The 26,190-nt window shown below is 40.2% G+C and overlaps 1 protein-coding gene across 3 annotated transcripts in view; it reads left to right on the top strand.

The window, feature by feature from the left end:
* The first annotated feature begins 264 nt into the window (after positions 1–264).
* LOC103188424 (pleckstrin homology domain interacting protein) overlaps positions 265–26,190 on the top strand; it is a 110,244-nt gene continuing 84,318 nt past the window's right edge. For all 3 annotated transcript variants that reach the window (XM_042333009.1, XM_042333008.1, XM_042333007.1), the window contains exons 1-7: positions 265–319; positions 585–643; positions 834–863; positions 1,020–1,079; positions 9,346–9,496; positions 9,585–9,683; positions 12,633–12,793. In XM_042333009.1, the coding sequence (XP_042188943.1) occupies positions 280–319; positions 585–643; positions 834–863; positions 1,020–1,079; positions 9,346–9,496; positions 9,585–9,683; positions 12,633–12,793 (600 nt within the window). In that variant the 5' untranslated portion in view covers positions 265–279. The remainder of the gene's footprint in view (positions 320–584; positions 644–833; positions 864–1,019; positions 1,080–9,345; positions 9,497–9,584; positions 9,684–12,632; positions 12,794–26,190) is intronic.

The following is a 26,190-nucleotide window of genomic DNA, read 5'->3' as shown; positions in this document are numbered from 1 at the left end:
AGTGTGTGGTGGGGGACTCTGTTTTGGGTGCGGAAGGAGCCGCGGTGCTGGCGGCGCGCGCCCCCCCCCCCCCCCCCTCCCGCCCTGTGTGTGTGTGTGTGTGTGTGTACACGGTGCTGTACTGTGTGTGCGGGTGAATGGAGGAGACTCCTTCCTGGAGAGTCCACACTCGCGCGCACAGAGAGAGAGAGAGAGCGAGAGAGCGAGAGACAGAGCCGCTCAGCCCCGCGGATCCCGCACCGCCTGAGCACGAAGCCTCCCGGCGCCGGGGCCGGGGCCATGCCCGGGGACCCCCAGCCCGGCTCCCAGCTGGAAGCCGGTGAGTACAGGGGGAGGGGAGGGGGGGGTCGCACAGCTTTATTTTTCATTCCCCCCCCTCTCTCTCTCTCTCTGTGTGTGTGTGAGGGTTATTTTTAAATTTGCATCCACCATCGAGGGGGGGAATCTCTCTGATGACTTTGTTTTTTCTCTCTCTCTCTCTCTCTCACACACTCTCTCTCTCTCTCTCCACATCCACACCCCCATATTTTTTATTATTATTCTTCTTATTATTTTTTTTCTCTCTCTCTCCCTTCTCCAAATAGAACTGTACTTCCTCATCGCCAGGTTCCTGGCGGCCGGACCGTGCCGGAGAGCCACCGAGGTGAGTGTTTGGTAGCGGCCGAGAGAGAGGAGGCGCACAGACCCCGGGGATGGGGGGGGAGGAGAGGGGGGAGGAGGGAGGAGAGGGGGGGGGGGCGGCGTCGGTGCAAAAGGGGGTTATTTTTTTTTAATGATAAAGATGCATTTCAACGCCTTTTTTTTTCTCTCTCTCTCTCTCTCTCCCTTTTCAGGTCCTGATAGGCGAAGTGGAGGGCAAACAGGTAAAAAAAAGGCAACTCTCGCCTCCACACACTTTTTTTTTTAATTTTAATTAAAAAAAAAGAGAAAAAGGGCTGTGGGTTTCGACCGTATTGATACCAGGAATTATTATTATTTTTTTTTTTCTCTCTCTCTCTCTCTCTCTCTCACACACACAGCTGCTGCCGAAAAGGATAGACTGGCAGGGGAAAGAGCACCCCAGGACCTACGAAAATTTGGTGAGAGATTCATATCACCGAGAAAACTTTTAGAAGGAAAAATTGAATCTCCCGCAAAAAATCTTACCAGGAAAACCAGATTAACTTCCCCCCCCCCCCCCCCCCTTCCCCCCCCCCACCACTACCACCACCAAAAAAAAAACACAATCTTTTGGAAGGGGGCAAAAATGCAAAGAGTGGGGGGAGGGGGTGATTCGGGGTGGGGGGGGGAGGGGGGGGGCTTCAGCCTGGGACCTGGGGCTCGACATTGTGATTTTTCGGGAAAAAAAAATATTTTAGTTCTTTTGAGTGTAGTGGAAATAAAGATACGTCATGATTATTGTGCAGGAGCAGCGCCGGCTGTGGGCGGCTCGAGCGCTCGCTGTGGTGAGAGGGCAGCAGTGTCGTGAGAGTGTGTGTGTGTCTGTGTGTGTGTGTGTGTGTGTGCGCGGAGCAGAGGGAGGCGCTTTCGCCTCTCAGCACACCTCTCAGCACTTTCTGCAGCTCGGCAAGTCTGGATTGGGTCTGAAAGCTTCATTCGTTCATTTATCGACTCCGCCGTCATCAAATAAGTGAGAATAATTTGAAAGAAATTAATAGGCAAGTCACCCCCCCCCCCCCCCCTTTAATCCCCACCACCACACCACCACCACCTCCTCCCTTCCCCTTCCTACCCTTTTCCTCCTACCCTCCCCATTGCCCTCTTCTCAGGAACAGGCCAACATCTTTTTAGTCAAGTCCTGATGAAAAAACAAAAAGGGAAAAGGATTTTCTCCCTCTGGGGCTGAGGGGTGGGGGGGGGGGGGAAGAAAAAGTTACCAGCTTGTTCTTTGCAGGTAGAGCGCTTTAAAAGTTTATGTGCGGTTTTGAAAGATGAATTAGACTTCTGTGTCTTGGGGGAAATTTGCCAGATTTTCCAAATTTGTTGAGCGGGGGACCGGCAGGGGAACTTCAGTCAGATAGAAGTAAATCTGTTGTGTTCTGTGGAGTGTCTCCTTTTTTTCGGCAAGTGATGCCAAATGTTGAATTGTATTATTTTGAATTTAATATTCCCTCATAGGCAGATTGTATTCTAATTTAACAGATATTCCTGCAGACATGGAGGGAGAAGTTAAATGATTTAAGTGCGCATTTACAATCTTTTTTTCCAGGATGAACATGGTTGATTATTTTTAAAATAAGTGGGTGAGAAGTTTCAGAATTCCCTTCTTACAGATTGTGGTCATTGGACTCCTTTCTAAATGCTGATTGGAAGCCACACAGAGAATTTCTTTTAGTGAAGGAACCACAAACAATGCAACTTATAACTTGAGAGTGTAAAAAAAAAGGGAATCGACTACAGGAAAAATGGAAATTGGCAACAAATAAATAACATAGATAGTTATTGCATTTGATAGAGCGCCTTTCATGTCGGGAGGACTTCTTAAAGCGCTTCACAGGGTATACTGTAAAGAGTAGTGACTATTTTGTAGGCAAATGCAACAGCCAATCTGTGTACAGCGATGTCCTGCAAAAAGCCATGATGTGTGAATGACCAAATTTTGTTGGGGTTGGGGGGAATTGTTGGTGAGGATGCTGGAAGAAACTCCCTTCTATCTTCCAACATTTTCATGGGATTTTTAATGACCACCTGATAGGCAGACAGTACCTTGGTTTAATGTCTCATCTGAAGGATAGATGTTTCAAATTTTTTTTGTCAATTTTCAACACTGACCTTTCCTGAAGATGTTTGATTTCTTCTGCTGAATGTGCAGCTCTATGGTCACCAATTGTACCTCAATTGTTTTCCACAAATGGCCATGGTTTATGTGTGAACATTGGCACTGAATGTTGGCCAGCTATTTGAATGGAAGTATTGCAGCTGGTCTGATCCTGTAGTCACCTATACACCTTATAGAGTCGAGAGTTTTTCAGCACAGAAAAAAACCTTTTGGCCCGTGATGCTTGTGCTGGTTCTGTTTAAGAGCAGTTTATCTTCTAACGAGATTCATAGGAAAACGTTCAGGAGTAGGAATCTGGGCAGATTTCCACCCCACTCCAAATGCTAAAGCCAATTATAGGGCCTCATCTGAAATACACTACATATGCAATATTTGCTAAACTGGAAGTGCCAATTTGAACCTCCATGGCTGGTGGTTCCTGGAAGCCTCCAAAGTAGAAGCAAAGACATCGAGTAACCTGGATCACTGTGAGGAAACGGTATTTCGCTTTCCAGTCCCTTTTTGCACAATAGTGGTTTCCGAAAATTGCTGACCCCAATCTGACCTCTCGGGTCAATTGAGGAGGTTCGAATTAACTCTTTGTATTCCGTGTGAGAATATTGAAAATTATGCTGCAATGTCTATTGAACCTGATCTTTTTCCCTCAAGTCTGATTAGTGCAAAATCTAGCTTCTTGAGTACATTTTGACAGAGTACCATGGGATCTTTGGGTAGTCTTGAGTATTTTTTCAGTGAAATGTTGAATGCTGCTTAACTCTTTTAAATAGTTGGAATGATAGCTATTTAAGCAATGCAAAAAAAAGGATAAGTGTTAAACTTTTTGAATATTTTCAGCTTGTAGCAGACTTGATAAAATTTCTAGCAAATAGTACAGTACCTTGATATTTCTGATATTTTAGATTTCAGTGCTATACTTGGTTAGATAGTCAGAAATGCATGTGTGCTTGTTTATATGAAACTTAAAAAGCACAATCCATACAAATTTCTGCACATTTGATGCTTCATGAAGACTGCAGCATGATAAAGACCGATCATGAAAATGCTGCACTGACTGGACTGGGCATCTTGCTTACCGCAGAAACAACAATGGAATAGTATACAATAAAAGTAGTTTGTGGCTTCGTACACAGTAGCTTGGACTGTAGTACAGGTGTAACTTGAAGATGGATTTGAGACTGGATATCTGTGCAAGCAGAATATCCACAATTATCGTGTGTGTGTATACATATACACTGCATACATAACATACACAAATGTGCGTGTTATATTTAAAATTTGTTGGAAATATCTTACTGTGCATCTTCCCTTGCATTTTCCCTTAAAATATCGTGTTGACTTGAATCTTAGGTGTTTGAAATGTAAGGCGTAGGCAGATTCTAGAGGGTTTTGGTAAAACCATTGATTCTAACGGGCAAACCTGATTTTGAAGGGACTTTTTTATGGAAAAATATTCCTTTGACTTGAGTAAATACTACAGTTAGGCAGCAGGATTTTGCGAAATTGAGGTGTGTATCTGTGGCAAAAACATTTGAATTAAAATTTGAGAATAGTTATGGGTACTTATTATCTGAGTAAACTGAGTATTAAAAACTGGTAACTTGGCAGTGACTCATATTTTTGCTTAAAAATCCCCTAAAACAAAGGATAAGAAGGATACGGATTGAAAAGTTGCAGCAAATGCTAAATCATTTGTAAAATGTTTTGGGGGCTTGTGCGTGGTTTGTTTGTAGGAATACAGTGCAGATCTTGTGTCTTGATAATTTGGAACAACCTGAGAGAATCAACTAGGTTTTCGCTGCTGCTGCTGCCTGTTTAGTGTTGATAATGATTAAGCTGTTGGTTAAGACTTGTGGAGTTAGGTAGCATTTCTGCCTCACAAACGTTTATAACAAGTTCAGACTTCAAATTTATTCCAAGCATGCTGAAAGCCTGTGATCTTCCAGTTTTTAAATAAAATGCGCTGAGATGCTACCCTGCATGAAGGGTGCTACATGAATGCAAATTGTTGTTGCTGTCATTGTTGTAAAAATAGAATTTTTATGCAATTTAAGATAAGATCTGTTGGTTTTTACTTCATTCAGTTGTACGGCTATTACGAAATGTACCCATTTACTGCAATGGGATATTCTTTGTCTTGACACTTATTAGAAATGTGCACAAGGTAACTTTGGTTTTCTATTTGCAGAAAGAATGAAATCTACAAACATAGCATATCTTTGAATATGGCTGTAGCATTTTATAGTAGTAATACTGAAAAAGTATTAAAGAAAATGGATTATAGTAGCCATTTCATTTAGCATTTCAGATGACTATAAAACCAAAGTTTGCACAAATGATAGGCCAGCGTGTAAATCCGTACCTTTTAGCACTTTCCTCTAAGAGTGTACAAGTTTCAATAAGATTGAATGTGCTATCTTTTGATATTGTAGCGCTTCCTGTTTCACTTGTGTGTTCTGTTAACGTGACAGAACGCTAAAAAGTATCCAAATTGTTACTTTGTGCAATATTATCAACCTACAAGCACATGAAACTTTTCCCCATCGACACACATGGTTTTGCAAAATAAATTGCCGCAAATGTCAGGAGGGACAAAGGCTGTTGTGGTGCCTGTCCATTTAGCAGCTCAATTTTAAATTCTATAGCTCCACATGATGCTACAGACTTCTACATTTCATAAACAATGCATAATTTTGTTAAATTATTATACGAACATTTTATCCTACATTTATTTTTAAATATTTATTAGATTTTATGCGTGTTTATTTTTCTCAATTTTCCCTTTTTTAGCTGTCCCACTTCCTCTTAATTCACATTGTCACTTCATTCGGAAGGTATCGATGAGGCTGTTGCTCTTGATCGTCCCTGGTTGACTTACTGTTTTTGACAGATATGGGCAGATGTATGTTGCAAATTAATCTCTTAAATTCATTTTTTTTCAAAATAATCTACTGGCATCCGATATAGCGCCTTTCAAGTCAGGAGGTTATTCAAGTCTCAGAGCACGAAACAAAACTTACTGTAAAGTTTGTATTTTGTAGGTGAGCACAGCAGCCAATTTGAGCACAGCAATGTCCCACAAAGAGCTGGGAAGTGAATTTCATTTGGGGCATTGTTGATCAGAATCCAGGGAGCAACTCCTTTCTGTTTTCGATTAGTGCCAGGGATCTTTACTGTCCATCTGAGCAGGCAACCTTGATTCAATGTTGTGCTGCTGAATTTGCACTGTATTCAAACTTGCTGCATCTGTATTCATTTCATCTGCTTTTGATTGTCAATGATAATGGGTTTTAAACTATTATACTTTCTAAGTACACCTACTGGCTACCCTAGAACATTTTGCTACAAATTACTGTTAAGATCAGTTGAACTATGCAACTTATTATTTTGCTCTATTTTTGCCAGCTTTTTCCTCTTCTTCCCAAAGATACAGTAAGGTACTGCCCGTGGGGGTGCTGGTACCTGGTCCTCATGACTATTCTTAATGTGTGAGCCTGGGGAAGTGAATCTTGGGAGGCTAAGTGACTGCGGGAGGCATCACCTAACTACTGTCGACGCATATTTTTCAGAGGGCTCCATTAGTTAATAATCCTTGCCTTTGATATAGCGCCTTATCACATTGTTGAGACGTCGCAAAGCGCTTCACAGAATTTACTGTAAAGTGGATTTGATCAGAAGGAGAAATTCTGGCTGATCTTTACCTCTCCTTACCTGAGTGCCGAGTAGAATTGTAGCCAGTAAGGGTTTGCTTACTCGGCACAAACTAGGAATGAAACCTGCATCTTTTTCTGTACATTTTACTGCTGTACTGACAACTGCAGATTGCTGATAATTTAAGTGTAATGTGAATAGATTATAAAGCATCAGTAGTGTAATTTTATTGTTGATATTTTATGTTTCAAAAGAGCAGGAATTATCTGAATCGAATGCTCCCTCTGATTTCACCTTTTTCTTTGAAAAGTATCATTCTAACCAGGTATTTATAGGATACGTAAACCAGGTTGCCTAATTAACAAGCGTCAGCTAAATATGCTGGTGGAAGTTGAGTGAACTTGTATTTCCTTGCCAAAAAGAACATAAATTATTATTTTTTTAAATTCAGAATTGATTTGAAATGGCACCTATGTAATGATTTTCAAATTGTATTTTTTATGTACATATATTTAAAGGAACTTGTTTGAGGTTTGTTTAGTTTTTTTTCTAGCAAGGTGTCTGAATTGTGCTGATATAGCCAAGTTACAAGTCTATTTTTGCCCACGGCAACGTATAGGAAATCAAATGATAATCCCCAAATCATAAAAGAAAATTATATTTTTCTTATGTTACATTAATATACTCCTTGTAAATGGTATCAAAGTATACTTAGCCTACTCAGCATATATACCGGGAGAACAAATGATGGACATCAAAGATACTGCATTTGTAGTTTATCCTCCATGTATCATGGGGGTTTGTGATGGGTTTGCCAAAGGCGATTGTTGCTTAACCAGCTATGTGGAAGGTAAAGGATTTTGTCGTGCCAAGGTGAAATGCTGGGTTCCTTGCCGGCAAAGACTGGATATTGTGCAGTGCTTTTTTTTACTGAGAAGTGATGCATGCAGGTTTAAATCTAAAGCACCAACAATATTTTGCTGATTGGGCAGGTTTTTTTTGTACAGCTGACCACTATTGCATGTTTCATTGTGCACAACATACTTTGGAAATGAGGCTGAAGTTGAAGAATTTGGTGCTTTCTATAGTTTGATGTTAGAATTTGTGGCTGGACTTTGCTTGAGTTTTGCACTTGCTATATTATGAATCCATTATTAACAACAAATTACCTGCTTATTGATCTTTGTGGTTGCATACTGTGATGGCATAATGCATATGTTTAAAATAATTGTTGTGCAAACAAATAGAGATAAATTAATAATAATCGTTACATTTGGTATTGTGCCTTTCGCATCAGGAGAATGTCTCAAAGCACTTTGCAGTATATACTGTAGGAGATACACAGGATAAATTGCCTCTTATTTGCAATACTTATGTGAATGTGTGCAATTCTACATCTATAGATGTGGAATCATAGAGCAAGTCAGATCCCATCAGCTTACCTTCCTGTACGTGGAAAGCTGCTTGGCTTCCTTGCTGTTAGTCTGTAGCGGTTAATTTGGAGGTGGTTGTTCCCGTTTGTACTGTGTGCAAGAAACTGATTATCTCACTGACTAGGCAATTCCGAAACATCCNTTTTTTTTAGTGTTCTAAAATTGTTGAGAGGCTAAAACCAGTTGAAGATTTGCCTCATCTGTTCGGTATGTTACTAGTTGTGCTCAGCGGTTTTGTGAGTGATAATGGGAAGCGTGGTGCATAAATTAACATAAATGACGAGGTTACATGGTAATGAGCTGGAGACATTTCCATTGAAAGCAGAGGAATTTTTGAAGGTAGACTTATTTTGGTTTTATTTCATTTGCTTTTGCCACTCAGTGTGCTGCTTAATAGTGTGTTTGCATTTAAAATTGGACAGAAAAGGCATACTTTAAATCACTACTGGGTCGTGTGTTTTCATTGGTTAGCTCTATATCAGGGAGAAGGAACTCGGTTTAATGTCTCAAACCGTTCTCACCTCTGTGAATGTAACATTCCCCCAGCACTACACTGGAGTGTCTGCCTAGACTGAGTTCAAGTCCTGACATGGAACTTGATCATTGCCAAACTCCAGCTGTGCACTTAACCGCTAAATGATCAGGAAGCCAGGTGATATATTTAAAAGCAGTTGAAGGTTGGGAGAAATGAATTGCCTTCTTCCTGCCGTCAAAATGTTACAACAGTTAGAGACTTTGTGATGCTTTTATAGCACAGGTCAGAACAAAATGGTAATTGGCATAGTTTAATGCTTATTTGCAAGGATTATTTTAAAGATTGATATAAAGTAATACAGTTACTCTTTTAAGATGCAGTTTTGCATAATTCTGGCCTAAGTAGGCTTCAGTCTGTTTTAGAAATTTTTCCCAGCTCCTTTTTTTTGGTGCCTTTTGGGGATATGTACTCCCTCTAATGAAAAGATGAGAATTGAATGAATTACAGGGATTTAATGCACCAAGGGTTTAAGATATAAAGCGGAAGAGAAAAACTCAGACAATTTATCAACATTATTATCTTAGAACTCACTCCAGTGTATGTTTATGGAGCTTTTCTGTAGAAATGTGGTAAGTTTGTTTTGAATCAAAACTATTTTTGCTGGTGGAGGGAAAGTGACAGCCAAACAGCTCCTGGTTGTGTATCTCTTGAGAGGGCCGTAAATTGTGTTGAGGCTTATTTTATGATACAGGAGCAAGTAAATGTTACCTCTGCTGCACTGGAAGGACTGCTGCAAACTATTTAAAGTTGTTTTGAGCAATTCTTTTAGAAGTAGAGCATTGCTACAATATCGGTAGCTGCTAAGCGAGAAATGTTTTGCAAGATAAAAGTGTAATCCAGTTCAAGGCTGAAAAATAATTTGGTGAAATTAAGAATAATTGATGCTTATATTGAAGGGAAATATTGTACAGTTTATCTGACAGGAAATCTTTTTCTCTTTATTTAAAAAGGTGAAAACACATCGGCACATAGCTCCAGATCACCTGTTTCGAATATGCCAGCGACTTGGCCCTCTCTTGGAGAAGGAGACCTTGCAGAGTGTTCCTGGAGTTCATTCCTTACTGGGTGCAGGAAGGCAATCTTTACTGCGCACAACTAAAAGTATGAGTGACTTACTGGCAAAATATTTTCCTTATTTTGCATTCATGGCACAACTACTATACTGTTTTTTTATTACTTCCCCAAACAGGTTGTAAACATGTTGTGTGGAAAGGGTCTGCACTTGCGGCATTGCATCGAGGAAGGCCACCAGAGCCACCAATCAATTATGGCAGCCCACCCAGTATAGGTAGGTTCACATTGTCTACACTTTGGTAAGATCACAAGCGGTTTCCTTTTTAAAAAAAACACATAGGACTGTATTGAAATGCATGCCGATTCTATCAGGATCGAGAGCAAGTTGATGAATTAAAGTACTGATGGTGTCATGGGTTAAGCTACAGATTATGGACCAGGAACTTTCTGGTTTGAAACTCAGTCCTTGCTTTTTGCTGGTCTGAGCCAGGCTCCATAAGAGACTAAATTGATCCTGCCTTTCCTGATTTAGGGAGGGAAAAACTAGCCAGGGTTCCTGATCCTGTCCATTTTTAAGACCCTTCTACTGCTTGGGTTGTACTTGTATGTGGCAGCTGGATGGGAAGGCATTAGGCTTGGCTATGTTGCTCCGTACAGAAGCGGATCACTAACATGCACTGTTAAGGCTCGCATATGACCCATGGCCACTTGGGAGGAGTACTGGAGGGTAACCAGCTGTTGTGGAACCACAGCTCAGCAAGAGGAGGCCAGTCCAGGAGCAGAGAGACATACCTGTGGGAAAGAAATTAGGGAACAAAATTGAACTAAAGAATTTGAGGAATTTGGAAAGTAAGTAAAAAGGTAGGCAAATGTCAGCATTTAAAATGTGGAAGAAAAGAACAGAGAAAGGCGAATTGAGACAGGTATAAGGAAAATGTTCTATTTTTAAATGGATTCAGGACTGAAGAGTGTAAGAATATGGATCAATTGCAGGGAGCTGAACAAATTCTTCACTTCAATCTTCTTCACAGTATACAATTGCTAGGTTGTTTCTGTACATGTAATGATGTATAATAATTTTTGTGGACCAAGGTTTCTTTGGAACTTGGTTTGCTCGTCCCCTGTTACTGCCCACTAAACCCTGGTGATTATTTGGCAAGTGCAAAAGTGACTGGTTTAGCTAAGTCAAAGGGAGAACAGGTATCTTTTATTTAGGTTTTCAACGGGCTTAATATTTCAGCTTTTTATTTTTTTTAAAAAAAGCAACTACAAGGAAACGCTTGCAGTGGTGATAACCATAATTGTTTGCATGATCAAACTTGTTGATGTTGGGGCACAAAAGGAAATTGAGGGTAGTTGCATTCAATGGAAAAAGTCGTTGTTGGCAACTTAATTAGACTGAATATTGGGTTGCATTTTCAGGCTACCAGTTGTTTTGCCATGTTAGTGATACAACATGCAAAATTGTATCCAGATTTTGCCTATGCATTTGAAAGCATGTGGCTACATTATGGAGTTGAAGAAAAGAGCAGCCAAGGTGCTTTTTTGATGGTCTTGATGACCATAGGCTGTTAAATGATTATTTTGTAACGACAGTAATCTTACAATGATACAGTACCTTATCACGTTGTTGACACGTCTCAAAGCGCTTCACAGGCTACATTGTAAAATTGTGTGATTCTGTGTATTTTGAGCGAGTGACCGTGTTGAGTGCTTTGAGATGTCCTTCCAGTATGAAAAAGGTGCTGTGTAAATGTTGTTATGTTTCTGAAATGGAAACACAAAATATTGCTTGTGCAGCTTGCAGACCTTTTTCAAATAGTAAATCTGGCCGTAGCAGCCAAGGGTTGGACCACCCTGGCCCAGACTAAATGAGTTCCAAATCCTGACGTGGAACTTAGACCTGCAACCGTCTATTCAGAATACTATAGAAAGCCATTGGGCAAATTAAGCCTACATTTTTACCCAGACACTTGTATCTCATACCACCAACGTCAAACAACACTCCTCCATCCCAGAACTCGGATTTTTCTTGGGGAAAAATGTTGTGACCCATGGAATATTTGTTCATAAATCTGTTCCTGGATCTTCTCACTATGCTGAAACAGATTTCTTATCTGTTTTTAATTGAAGGAGTTAAAATCAACCCAGAATGAACCACTTTTGTTGTGAATCTATTCCAGATATCATAGGAACAGACGAGGTTATTCACCCTTTTCTCCATATCCCTTATAATAATGTTTGCATTCAATGTAGAGCCTTTCACATCTGAAAGAACTTCACAGGATTTTTAATGTAAAATGTAGTGACTATTTTTGTTGGTTGGCTATCATTTACCTTCTTAGTTTCTATTAACTTCCCTTTAAAAGATCCCAATTGATTCTGCATCTATGGTATTTTGGGTCAGTGCATTCCAAATTCTCACAACGTTTTGTGAAATTTTTTTTTGGTTTCTTGTCTTAACATTGCAGCAATAATTTTAAGATGAAAAGGGTGGAGAAAATGGCTATTCCTCAGCCATCTTACTCGCTAGGAATAGAAGGGATTATGCTCTCTAGAACTGAGGTGATGAGAGGGGATCGGTTTGAGGTCTGTAAAAGGGACCTCATGACAAATTAACACTAACATTGTTGGACTTTTAAATATACGAATTGTGAAATCACACCTATCGACTTGTCAAGCATATATAATCAGTCCTCATCCAGACTCCCTTATTCAAATAACTTTTACTTGTATGTTTCGAGGACAGTAGGGGGAACTGTCTACTTGTAACAGTGTGGGAACATGCAGGTTCTGTTCTGCAGTACGGCCCTCAAGATGTTTCAAGTATTGAGCAATGATCTTGGGCTGATCAATGAATAGTGTGTTGTTGATGCTGGTTCCACCGGAGAAGCTGTTCCCACCCAAAAGCTTTGTTGGTCGGTTCGTTGGTTCAAGATTCTGAAAAGTTTCTGTTTTTTTCATCCCTTTATCAAAATGTTTACAGTGTGCACCATTTTTTAAATAAATACATTTAATATGGCTCTATGTGAAACTGTTCAATGTTTATAACAATGTTGCGATTCTACTTCAAATGAGCTGTATGTAAAGTATGCAATTCCGAATAGAAGTTGCAAATTAAAGTGATGCTGTTTTCCATTGTAATTGTCAACTTGTTTATTTTTGCTCCACAAAGTAACTTTGTTTGAAGAGCATAAACATTTTTCTTTTTCCTTGTTAATAGTGGATACTGTTCGTGCACGGCAACTTACTGGGAGCTTTCGACTTAGTCAACTTGTTCCTACTGCTGTATATCTGCACATGAAGATGCACAAGCGTATTCTGGGGCACTTGTCATCTGTTTACTGCGTTACTTTCGATCGGACAGGGAGGAGGATATTTACTGTAAGTTTGGGCTTTTCTATTCCTCACATTTAATTTGTGTCAGAAAATGAGCTGCTGTTTTGTCACAAATTGATATTTGGTGATGTTAACCTTCGTTTTTCTTGCATTTGTTAAGAATTTTCATCATTTAATTAGCAGCTCTTGAGGCAAAGTTCTGTAATTGATTTATTTTCTTAATTTTATAAATTTTATGAGGAGAGTAGGGATTTAGACATTTTGTTCATGTAGTGTTTAGAAGTTTTTAAAATGTTTTGGTTTTGCCCACTAAATACTAAAATTGCAACGATTTTAAAGGGGAGGGCTGCATTGATCTGAATTGCTGCACAATGTTATTAATGGAAAGATCAGTCTATACTATTCTTCTTTGACATTTATGTCCAAATGTTGCTTACTTTTAAAACTATTGCAACCAAGGGCAACCTGGGAACTGACATTTTCTGTGCAAGTCTCACAGCATTCTATCAAAAATATCAAATGCAAGGCTTATTATTATTCTATTTATTCCTGCTCTTACAATTCATAAGTGTGATTGATGCAATATTTTTACTCATAGTTTTGCTGTTTTCTTAAATGGCTCTTGTAAACCATCAGGGATGCTAGATTTCAGTAACTGCTTGGCTGAGACCTGAAAAGGGAGGAACAACACATACATGAACACATGTACATGCAAATCCAGTGACTAGGAAATCCCCTTGGCTGATATCACACTATAGCATCTGCTCTAGTGTTTTACTGACTAAGTTGATGGGCAAAAAGAGCTCAATGTAACTATGAATATTTCAGAAACTCTTCCTTTATCAGAAGAAAAGTTTTGGATATGATGTCTGCATTGTGTCTCCCAGTTTGCTGCATTGGAACTGTTGGTGTGCACCCTGACCTCCACCCCCAGAACATGCCTCGTGTTCTGCTAATTTTAGATTCCCTTGATGAGGTTATTGGGGGTTATTGAGTTTATGGTTGCTGCCGCTTGATTTTTAAAAAAATATTTCATGAAATGACTACAATGTGAGAATTATGTTACAGAAATGCCCAACAGGGCTTCAGTAGCTTTTGCTAATCAGATGCGAGAGTTTCAACACGTGATAGACTGAGGTTGAAAAATACACTCGAGCAGGAAAACCGCAACATAAATGGGGCAAGCTCGAGAAAGTACTTCAGAGATAAATGATCTCATGCAAGGCACCCCATATTTCTCATGCTAATGCTTGAGATCTCTGAACCACTCCTTTTACAGTATCCTTATCAAGTTTATTTTGGCACAGCGAGACTTAATTTCTCTTAGCCTCCCTGGCTCCACCTTTCACAAACTTCAACTACAACTCTTGATCAGAGTCATCTTACATTCATCACTCAGTCTTTACCGTGCGCCATTGGCTCCCTGTCCTTCAGTGGATTGATCTCCAGGTCGTTGTTCCCAATGCCTCTATGTCTTGGTTCCACTCTATATGCGCTCTATTCTAACCTGTATCCTAGTTTTCATGGTCTTTTATTGCTCTTGTACCATTGCTTCCTCTCTGCCATTGAGGCTGAGGATTAAAGCATTCAACAATCGTACGGTATAATTTCTTAATTACTTTACGTTGCTAGCTGCTCGCAAAGATCACCTAAAGAGTTATTACTTTAACAACGTCCATAGTCAGCTACAAAAATGTCTTATATCTTGTCTGTCTGCCATGGGTTTTGCACATTTTTGTAAGTAAATGATTGTGGTACCTTTATAAAATCAAGTTGTAGTCTGTGTAAACAGTTTGTATGAATCAGTTTATGAATATCCTCCTTGGTTTTCACACAAGAACAGAAGTGTTGGTCTAATGTGTTATGGGTTTTTACACGTAGTTAGTTCTTAAGGAAAGAGGATCTCAGTTTCTTGATTACTTTTACTTTGATTCTTTCTATAATAATAAACATAAATGCACATATGCTTTCATATGATTAAATACATAGAGGATAATTAGGGAAACTACAATACAGTATTTATCCTGCTCCACACCAGTCCACTCACTGAAGCCCCAGCACCTGGAGGTTACCAAGGTCTTACTCCTGTGTAAGATTAAATTCAGTTTGTCTGAATTTTCCAGCAAGTATTCTGTTCAGTGATATAAATTTCCCAAAAATGTTTGGAGAAGGTTTCTTTTATCTGGACGCTTTCCAGTGTCAAAAGTGGTTGAAGCACGATGCCCTGGGTTCAGAATGACTGTTCACAAGGGAATGTCTGCTGCCCTGAGAGGGCCAGCAAGAGAGATGAAGAGAAAGATGAGTTGAATTACTAGGTTACAGAGCTGCGATATGGTTTAATTTGTAATTTAATTCATGACGCCAAACCTGTTAGCATTTTTAAAAAAAAAACCTTAGCATTTTGATCTGTACAGCATTGAGTGTCGTATAATAATGTTGAATTTATAGTAATGATTTTTGACAAATATTGGTTGTAAAGAAGTACATTTACTAGAGAGTGAAGTGACTGTGTAGTTGTAGTTGAGCAGAGTAGTACAGAGGCAAAATTGCATTCCGTTTCTGAATTGTTGATGGGAATCTTGGCTGGGAGAATGTTCACCATAGTGGCTGAGAATTTCTGGTGCATCTCTTGAGGCCAAGGTGCATGAATAGTTTGGTATAAAGTTTGTTATCCATGGATGGGAATCAAGGTAAATATGTGCAATTTTGTCTGAAAGAAATTCCCTGTGGATTTTGTGCGAAATCAATGGCTCAAAATGTGGTTCTTAGCATATCGTGCTTTATTTAACCTATTTCTGGTCTGGTGTCCAACCCCACCATTGGGTAGTGCTCACCTATTATCCTGTATAAAGAGCTCTATATCAATGCAAGTTGTTATTGTCTGCTATCAGTTTGATCTGAAAGCAACAACAAAATTACATTTATAGAGCGCCTTTCACGTCGGGCGGACGTCTCAAAGCGCTGAACAGTCAGGTGTCGGGGCCCGAACATGGGGGAGTGGTGGTGTAGGGGTGAGGGAAGGCAGAGAGGTGGGAGGGAGACCAAAGGTACGGTCGAAGAGAAGGGTCTTGAGACCGGCCTTGAAGGAAGCAAGGGAGGAAGCGAGGTGAAGGGACCGTGAGATGGACTTCCAGAGTGTGGGGGCAGAGAGGCTAAAAGCTCGGCTACCGATGGTTGGGCGGGAGACATGGAGCAGGCTGGAGCCCGCTGAACAGAGAGCGCGGGCAAGTTGATAGGGAGTCAGCAGTCAGAGAGGTAGGAGGGGGCAAGGCCATGGATGGCCTTAAAGGTGAGGATGAGGATCTTGAACTCAATCCTCTGGGGGATGGGGAGCCAGTGGGGTCGGGCGAGGGTGGGAGTGATGCAGTCACGGAACCTGGTGCGTGAGAGTACACGAGCTGCAGAGTTTTGGATGATCTGCAGCTTGTGAAGGGAAGAGTTGGGAAGGCCGATGAGGAGGGAGTTCCCGTAATTGAGCCTTGAGGGGACGAATGCGTGAGTGAGGGTCTCGGCAGTCTGAGGGGTGAGGCAATGGCGGAGTCTGGCAATATTGTGGAGGTGGTGGTAGGCAGTGCCGGTCATGGTGCGCAACACAGTATGCCTTATTTTTTTAAAAAAAGTTTGATGGATTTTGATAAGAACCACAAGGCTTTCAGACAAATGCACTTTTTAAACTCCTATTATGAAAGAACTGTCTTTCATGATAATAATAATCCTTGCATTTGATATAGTGCCTTGTCACTATTTTGAGATGTTTCAAAGCACTTCACAGAATATTCTATAAAGTGAATTGACTGTATATGTTGTGGGCGAAATGCAGCAGCCAATTACAGACAGCAATGTCCCACAAACAATCGTGGATTAAGTGACCAATTTATTATTATTATCAATTTATTATTAATCTTTTTAAAATTGTAAGCTATATGGTGCTGAATCTGTAGAACTGCTTCACAAACTCTCACCAAAAGGCTTCTCTCCATCGCCTTTTGAGGTCGAGAATTCGCTCTCTCAACATATTTTACATTTTCCAGCCTTTTGGAGGCGATCAGGCTGGCCACACAGTTTTGTTAAAATTGCAAACTTGAGAAATAATTAAACATCGTAGCAAAAGCGTTACATGACTTGAATCAATTTAAAGTGACTGATTTATAAACAGCTGAGGAATGTTGAATCTAGAATAATGTACAGTAGTTACATTTTCAAGCATGGACCCGTTTCCCACTATTTCTAAAAAATACAAAACAAATGCATAAAAAATCTTCTATGGATGTGATCTAAGCTGGTTTGTTTTAAAATTGCTGAGTATTACAGGAAGAATATGAGACATCTTTATATTGGTATGCAAAGGATTGATAATCTCTTTAGCTGCCAAAGTCTTCTTTGAAGTTTATAGGATACAGCAATGTTGTCTTTAAAAATGATTGTTTGGTAAAATTATACTAATGTATGTTTAGTTTTTATGCATTTATTTATGAAGGTGTGTGAAGTAACACATACGTATCAATAGATGTTTTTATACACCATTGCACAATAGGTGTCAGCTAGCCAGTTGGTAGCGTTCTCATGTCTACGTCAGAAGGTTGTGGGTTCAAGCCCCACTTCGGGACTTTCAAGTAATAATCTAGGTTGATACCATAGTGAAAGAGCATTGCATTGTCGGAAGTGCTGTCCTTTGGGTGAGACTAAATCAAGGTCCTGACTGCCTGTTCAGGTGGAAGTTACAGATCCCATTGTACTATTTTAAAAAGACGGGTGTTTTTCTCAGTGTCCTGGCCAAAACATTGGTCATTCACATCATGTTTGTGGGACATTCACATCATGTTCCTGTGAGATTACGATGATGTGATAAGGCTCTATAGCAAATGGAAGGATTATTATAATAGTTTGAAACGTTTCACCTGGGACCAAGAGCAACACCTTCAGCCAGTCTTGAAATGAATTGCACAAAACACACAGAAAGGTGTGAACACTCTGTTTCTGTGTAATAGGTTGTTTACCAGTTGGAGTTTCTTTTTTTTTTTTTTGCATCTTCCACAGATTAGAAGATGCAAAAGGTAACTTTTTCATTTGCACCAATTAATGGGTTATATTAGTTTAAAGTTGCTCTTTTTATTTGCATCTAATGTGCTTGATATGGTGTAAAACCCGAGTCATAAAGTGAACGTAATATGAAATGCCCAGCTAGGGGTCAGTAGTTTTCACTATTTATTCTTACTTCAGTTTGTAGCTTTTATTGACTCTGCAAAGACCTAAAGCTTTTCCCGAGGAAATGTTTCGACAATTTGCTTGGGCAAAAATGTAAGCACACCTAGACACTCAGAAATATTTGTAGGCTTAAAGTCAACATTAGCTGAGCAGGAAATATAGTTAACTGAATGAATTTAGGCCGCATGGTGATCAGAGCTGTCAGACGTTGGAGACTTGAATGAACAAGGAGGTGGAGTTCTCTGTTTCTTGGTTGTCAGCTGCTTACCCTTTTTTCTCATTGGCCAATGGAGCTCTCTCAGTGGGGGCATTTTAAACTTTGCCTGATGTTGGTGCACACGAGCAACCTCATCAACGAAACTGCAGCTGTGTCATTTGTTGTTGTACTGGAATCAATGAGGGGAAACACTGAGCAAGGATTCTGCATGTGGAGTCCTGTAGCTCAGTGGTTAGAGCACTCGCTTTGCAAGTGAGAGACCTGGGTTCAATTCCAGGCAGAGGGCGAAACCTTGGGCAAGTTTCCTTACTCCACACAGAGCCTAATAATAATCCCTCCAAAACCGAAAACAATAATAAATTGGTCATTTTCAATCCATATGACTGTTTGTGGGACATTGCTGTGCGCAATTGGCTGCCGCGTTCGCCCACAAATATACAATCAATTCACTTTACAGTGTGTTCTGTGAAGCGCTTTGGGACGTCCTCCCGACGTGAAAAGCGCTATATCAAATGCAAGGATTATTATTATTATTATTATTATTATGTGCCACTGACTAACTGTGTAGGGTTAAATGACGTAGAATTGGCTACTGATGGGTATGTGGGATTTATTTCTATACGCCTTCCTCTCTCTTCCCTGCACCCTCCAAACCCCCCCCCCCCCCCCCCGAATGACGGACCGCAGGAGATTTATAATGAATTAATAATGATTTATATAGACACTTTAATGATAACAATTGGGTCACTCAACCCCGAATGTTTGTGGGACACTGCTGTGTGCAGTTGGCTGCTGTGTTTTGCCCACAAAATATGCAGTCAATTCACTTTACAGTATATTCTGTAAAACACTTTGAGATGTCTCGAAGATGTGATAAGGTGCTATATCAATTGTAAGGTTTATTAATCATTTAGTCCTATTTCACAGCAGACAAAATATCAATCGCAGATGGGGAAGCCTTGGGGGAGGGTCCGAATACCAATTATTTGTACATCAAACAAAACAAGAAAACATTTACAGTTCATGAAATAAGACTACTTTAGAATGCCTCTAGGTGAATGGGGACTTACCCGATGTGTCCATTCAAGTACTGTGCTTTCACCTGCTGCATGTGCACAAACTATGTCCCTGATGATCTACCATCATATGACATAGTTTAATGTAATATGTGTAGTTAGAGTTGCTAATAATAATCCTTGAATTTGATATAGCATGTTATCACGTTGAAATCGTTACTGTAAATATACTGTGAAGTGGAATAATAAATATTGTTTTGTTGGTTTGATTATTTGGATTTTGACATGAATATAATTTTAATGTCTTGTTCATTTCATCAAGCAATGTTATTTCAGCTAAGGATTCCGTTAAACTGGTTGTTTATTATTCTCCATACTATTTATTCTCGCACTTCCATTGTGATTAAGTCCATAAATCTGATCGTGTGAAACTTGTAAGGAGTTTACTGCACTTGAGCACAGATTCAAGATTTAATTTATCACATTGTTGAGATGTCTTGTCTTCATGGGAAAGGAATTACTATAGTATAGTGACTGTGCTTGTAGGCAACTACGACATCCACTTTGCATACAGCAATGTTCCACCAACAGCCATGAAGTGAATGACCAATTTTATCTGGGGGATTTTTGGCCAGGATAATCTCTCTTTCAAATAATGATGTGGGATCTTTAACATCCACCAGATCAAACAGAACGTGGATTGGTTGGGCCGAGTGGCCTATTTCAGTGCTGTACATTCTGTGTAAATCTTTGCAAATGAGTCAAATTAAAAAGAGCCTGATTAATGCAGTAATGGACTCATTATGCATCTACAAATGCATTATTATATATAGACTTACAAGATTGAATACTATATAGTGTTGCCTTGTGAAGGGGAAGCAAGTTTGCTGTATTTTGGGAGCTGATCTGATTGTTTTCAAAACTAGAAGGGATTGTTGATCCCCAATTCGTACAAATATTTGGTTTGCAATTGTTCAAGATACTAAATCAACCAATGCTGAATGTATCCTGAAGAAGGGGGCAATGATACACCTGGAGAAATGTAGAATTAAAAGGACCCAGGTTGGCTTTATTGGAAGGAGATTGTGAATTAAAAGGTCTGTTTGCGTTTTTATTTATGATGTGGTGGAACTTGGTGGAGATTATATACAGTAGAGCTCCCCATTATAACACAGAAGTGGGGTGCATGGGATGAAATCCAACCCGGGGAGAGATTGCCAGTCAGTGTTCTGTATTCACTGTGTGTGTATAATAATAATAATAATCCTTGCATTTGATTATTATGTTCAGAAACCTGGCTGACTTCCTCCAAAATGCTACTAATGTCACTTCCTGTGTGCTGCAGGAAAAGCCAGTCGGCATTTTGAAATGAGCCGTCTGGCTTTCTGCTCACATCTTGGATTTTTTTTGTCAGTTGGGTACAGACTCGCACTGTAATGAAAAGGGTTATATAACAGGGTTCTACCTTATTTAGAATTGAGCAAATGTTTTTTGATACGGTACCGCTCATAAAATTAGTTCATAGGGTTTGAAGACATGGAAATTGATGGTCATGGGGGGTTGGGGTGGGTGGGAAAGTTTCTGAAGTGTATTAAAAATTAACTGCATCATTTGGAAGCAATGATGTACTCGGAGTTATAGTGGTGTGGTAGGAGGTAACTAGTGGATCTCTAGGCTTTGTAGATAAAGATTTAGAAATGTAGACTAAGCTTTCTTATTTTGCTGTTAATATCAGACTCCGGGGAGGGTTGTAAAATAATAGGGAAATTGCGAAGCAGATCCTGATCTAATTCCATTCATATTACACCTGAAAAAACCCAAGCGAATGAGGAAGTTAGGACAATTTTTTTGGCACTTTTTATGAGTGGTCAGGATATGGAATGCCCTGTACGGACCAGTGGTTATTAATAATACAATTACAAAATTACATTTGTACAGTGCCTTTCACATAGGGAGGACGTCCCAAGGCGTTGGATTTGATAATCCTTGCATTTGGTATAGAGCCTTATCATGTCGTTGAGATGACTCGAAGCGCTTTACAGAATATACTGTAAAATGAATTGACTGTATATTTTGTGGGTGAAACGCAGCAGCCAATTGCACACATCAGTGTCCCACAAACAGTTGTGGATTGAGTGACTAAATTATTATATTTTTAAAAAAATTATTTTGAAGGGATTATTGAAAGCAATCTGCTAATCAACCAACAACCAATTTCCTACTTACTATTAGATAAACAGAGGCATGTGGAGTTAGGAAGCTTGCCTAAGATTTCGCCCAGCCCAGGAATCGAACCGGGGTCTTCTAGAGTGCTCTAGAATCGATATTAGTTTTCAAAAGAGGACTAGATAGATATCTAATGGTATGGGAAAAGGGCAGGTAAATAGGACTGAAAGAATTGCTCTTTAAACGAGCCAGCACAGACACAATGGGCTGAAAGACCTTCTTCTGTGCTGTAAATATCCATGGTTCTTACAAATGAATGCCCATTGGTATTGCAGTACAGCTGAGCATCTTGAAATAGCCACAGTTCCATAATTTTTTTTCTCACTCTTCAGAAAAAAAATTGAGGGCACACACTGAACCACCAGCATAGAAAATATAAGGGGAATATAAGGAAAAGAAAAAAACAAAGGAAGTCGAGGGGAAACAAATGTAGGAAGCGGGGAAAAGACAAACAAAATGCCTTTAATAAATTTTGAATCTAGCAACACAACAATGCTTATCTTAACCTTTTGCTATTTTTCGTCTGATTTCTGTGAAATTTAACATCTTTACCATGATTTTATTATTTCTGTTAAAAGTAGCAAAAATGACGTTAGCTTAAAATCCTTGGTTGCACCTATAAAGGGAAACTGGTACATCTTAAATTCATCCTTCCCAAAAGGAAATGTCACCTAACATAATATTGTACTTATAGCACCTTTCACGTAGAGAAACCTCTCAAGGCGTCTTGTAGAGATTGATTCGGAGCTCAAAAAGGGTGGGCGAATGGGGGAATATGTGTTTGGTGGCTAAAGCTGCAGTCAAAGAGAGATTTTTAGATGGGCTTTCAATGCAGAAAGGGAGAGAGCAAGGTGGTGAGATTTAGAAAGAGAGTTCCAGACAGCAAAGTGTCTGAAAGCTTACGCATCAATGTTGGGGGAAGGGACATGACGCAGGCCTGAGATGGTGGTGGAGGAGAGGGAGTGGGAGGAGGAAAAGAACTGCAGAAGTAGGGTAGGACATCCATTGTTAATAGGTTTGCTCTACTGCAGAATGTCGCCCACAAGGTGGAATCTCTGCACTTCTATATCGAAAGAAACTGCCCAAGGCCAGACTGATTAGTAAACAAGTGATTATGGATATGCAGCTACAACAACAACAACTTCGATTTGTATAGCGCCCTCCACGCCGGACGGCGTCTCAGAGCTCTTCACAGTAACAGATCCCAGGGCCGAGCCAGGGGGAAGAGGAGGAAGGTGACCAAAGGCGTGGTTGAAAAGAAATGTCTTCAGCAGAGACCTGAAAATAGGAAGAGAGAGAGCGAGGCGAAGGGAATGAGGAAGGGAGTTTCAGAGTCTCGGGGCATAGTGACTGAAGGCACGGCCGCCGAGGGTGGAACGGAGGACTCGGGGGACAAGGAGGAGGCCAGACCTGGAGGAATGAAGGTAACGGGCACTGTTTTGAGGAGAGAGGAGGTCAGAGAGCTAGGGGGGGTGCAGAGGGTGGAGGGATTTGAAGACAAGGGTGAGGATCTTGAAGTCGATCCTCTCTGGGACAGGCAGCCAATGCTATCTGGCAAGGACTGGGGTACTCGGAGAGCGGAGTTTGGTGCGGGTGAGAATGCGGGCGGCAGAGTTTTGAATAATCTGGATTTTGTGGATGGTCGTGGATGGGAGACCGGCGAGGAGGGCGTTAGAGTAGTCTATCCGAGAGGTGACAAAGGCATGGATCAGGGTTTCAGCGGCTTTCGGAGAGAGGTATTGGCGGAGACGGGCGATGCATCTGAGGTGGAAGAAAACGGTGCTGATGAGGGACCGGATGTGGGGGAAGAAGGATAATTGGGGTTTGAACCTGATGTCTAGATTGCATCCGGATTGGGAGAGTTTTAAGGGGAGGTCGGATAGGTGGAGGAGGTGAGAACCTTGAGATTTTAGACGTTGACGAGAGCCAAAGAATATGGCTTCCGTCTTGTCAACGTTCAGCATCAAATGAATGTATTAATAAGTGGTCCAGGTCTGTAACAAGTTTATGTACAACTGTAGTGTGGCCAGCCTGTTTTCTAATTTTCTCCCCACTGGAAAACTGCTTTTGGTTTGACCTCTTGCTGGGAGGCTGTTGCTCTCTGGTGCCCTACCTAAGTGACAATTGTGTGAGTCTTGATAGGTCACTTGACTGTAGAGTGTAATAGCTGGCCTGATCTCTTCCTGCCTGGCTGCCACAAATGAACATGTCCATTGGAGGACACAGGTAGAGGAGCAAAACTCAAGCTTGTTTTCCCCTCCCTAACTCTAGGAAGGCTGGGACCAATTTAGTCTCCCCATGCAACTCTTTTAACTGAAACCAGCAATCTCAGCATGGATTTGAACCAGCGTGCTCACTCTGCAAACAAACTCCTAACCCACTACACCATCTGGGCTGCCCCTATGTAATATTTAACCTCTATAATTTTGGGTGCTGTGCAGATACTAGGTTATTTAAATTCATTTATCTTATTCATATAATAAGGTACAGTATTGCACTGTTCTTAACCCATTTTAAAAAAAGTGTAAGACCCAGCTGCAGATTGTATGCAAATGTTTGTGGAACCTGCTAATATTTGCATACAAACCCACTTGTTAAATTATAGTTTTTGTAAAATATCTACTCAATAATTTTAAGAGCCTTTGTTTTGCCTTTAATTAATGTAATTAGAGTCTGCATAAATATGCTGTGTATTATTGAACAGAGATTTTGTTAGCAGAAAGGGAAATGCCCAAACCAAAAAATAATAATAAATTGATCATTTTCAATCTACGACTGTTTGTGGGACATTGCTGTGCGCAATTGGCTGCCGCGTTCGCCCACAAATATACAATCAATTCACTTTACAGTGTGTTCTGTGAAGTGCTTTGGGACGTCCTCCCGATGTGAAAAGCGCTATATCAAATGCAAGGATTATTATTATTAGTAGTAGTAGTAATGAGTCATTTACTTATGTGTGTTTAGCTGAAAGCTACACCCTCATGAAATCTGAGCCTTACTCTTCTGTCTACTGAGTTGCAATCTTAATTAATCCAAATGTATCTCAGTTGGTAGAACCATTGCCTATTACAAAACTGAGCCATAAAGACCCATATTTTTTAAATTCACTCCCTGGTCTATGTTATCAGTTAGTATTAGCTGGGCCTTGAGTAGGGTTACTACAAATAACTTCTTGGTTGTAGGTAAAAGACAGATTTGGGCTCTGCTGTGAACCCTGCGCCTCCATGGATTAATATAGTACAGTCTCAGTATAACATGCTTCACTATAGTGCAAATCTACTTAACCAGTTGCACTGCAGACCCCACTGATTATGCCTGCTTGCAGCTAGCTCAGTCGCTTCCCATGTATGAGCCTTGCTTAAATGACTGACTTTGGGGTCATTAGGTTACCATTGACATTGCTTTATGCTTTGCTGCGCATGTGCAAAGTAGGATGTAACATCGGCAATGACCTGATGACTTCCCAAACTTAAATCAAAGGCTGACTTCCAGGTCATCGGGTCACTTCTCGTTTTACATATGTGCAGCAAACAACAACAACAAAATTACATTTGTATAGTGCCTTTCACGTTGGGAGGACCTCTCAAACGAGAAGTGATGTTGGCGATGCCTTGGAGGTCGGCCATATTTTCCTTTAGCACGAAACTGAATATTTTGCTGTGAGCCAGTATGCCAGCTGAGCACATGTAGTCAAACCCACTCTCACACCTAGTTGGGGTTTTATGGATCCAATGTTGCTGACTTGATTGACTGAGATCACACATGATGATTGGCCACTTTGCTGAGTTACCAACCACTTGACAAATGTACTGGTCAGTATTCATTGAGCTGTATGCAAAAATTAACCTTCAGAAGAGGAGAAACCTAGGGGACACGGATGGGATTTTTTTAAAAAAAAGTCAAAATATAAACTACTTGAGAGAGAGATCAAAGTTATTTCACAATTGCACGTTAAAATTACTCGCTATAAGCATCTGTCTGCAATTTATGCAATATTCGGCACATACCTCAGCAGCTCTTCAGTGTTTATTGTTTCAGTGACACCGAGGATTGAGTGGTCAGTTCTAAGTTATACAATGTTCTGAACTGACCATTTTTACAAAAGGAATTTTCTGGTATTTGAATAGTATTTATTTCCGTTGCGCAATGGAACTTTAAAAGTGATGGTGTTGAAGTCCCTTGCGTTTCACCGACCATGATTTGAGGGAGTTACTGGCATGCTGTTCACTAGAAATAGCAATCTTTTCACTGCTAGTTTATAATGGTAAATCCCATAGTGGAAAGACATCTATTTTTAGCAACTAGCATGTGATAGACTCCACTAAAGTGTTTGGAAAGTTAAAAGAGAAAGGAATTATGGAATTTGCCATTAGAAAACTGTTTTCTGCAGTAAGGCCTCTTTGTAAATGAAACTACTGAATAATTGGAAAATATTTATTATACTAAATCTATGGATTGTGATTATTTCATGCTCCTTTTCTTTGTTTGTTCTTTCAAGCAGTTCATTGCTTTCAGTATTTCAAATTTATTATTTTCTGCACCTTCCCTGCCCCCAATCTTTCTTTATTTCATCGCCCTTTGTCATATGGTTTGTATCAAAGCCAGATGTGCAAATTGAGTCACGCCGACATGTAATGGCAACTACTATGATGGTGTGACTTGAATTACTCGTGTACTGCTCGTGTACTGTCTTTCAGAACTCTGCAGCTCGTGTACTGTCCCGCACCAGGCTACGGGACCACATCACTCCCACCCTCGCTCGCCTCCACTGGCTCCCC

This window comes from Callorhinchus milii, unplaced genomic scaffold, assembly GCF_018977255.1.
Source record: "Callorhinchus milii isolate IMCB2004 unplaced genomic scaffold, IMCB_Cmil_1.0 Scaffold3, whole genome shotgun sequence".
In the NCBI taxonomy this organism is placed as follows: Eukaryota; Metazoa; Chordata; class Chondrichthyes; order Chimaeriformes; family Callorhinchidae; genus Callorhinchus; species Callorhinchus milii.
The sequence above is the reverse complement of the archived record's forward strand: the minus strand, read 5'-3'. Positions and strand labels throughout refer to the sequence as shown.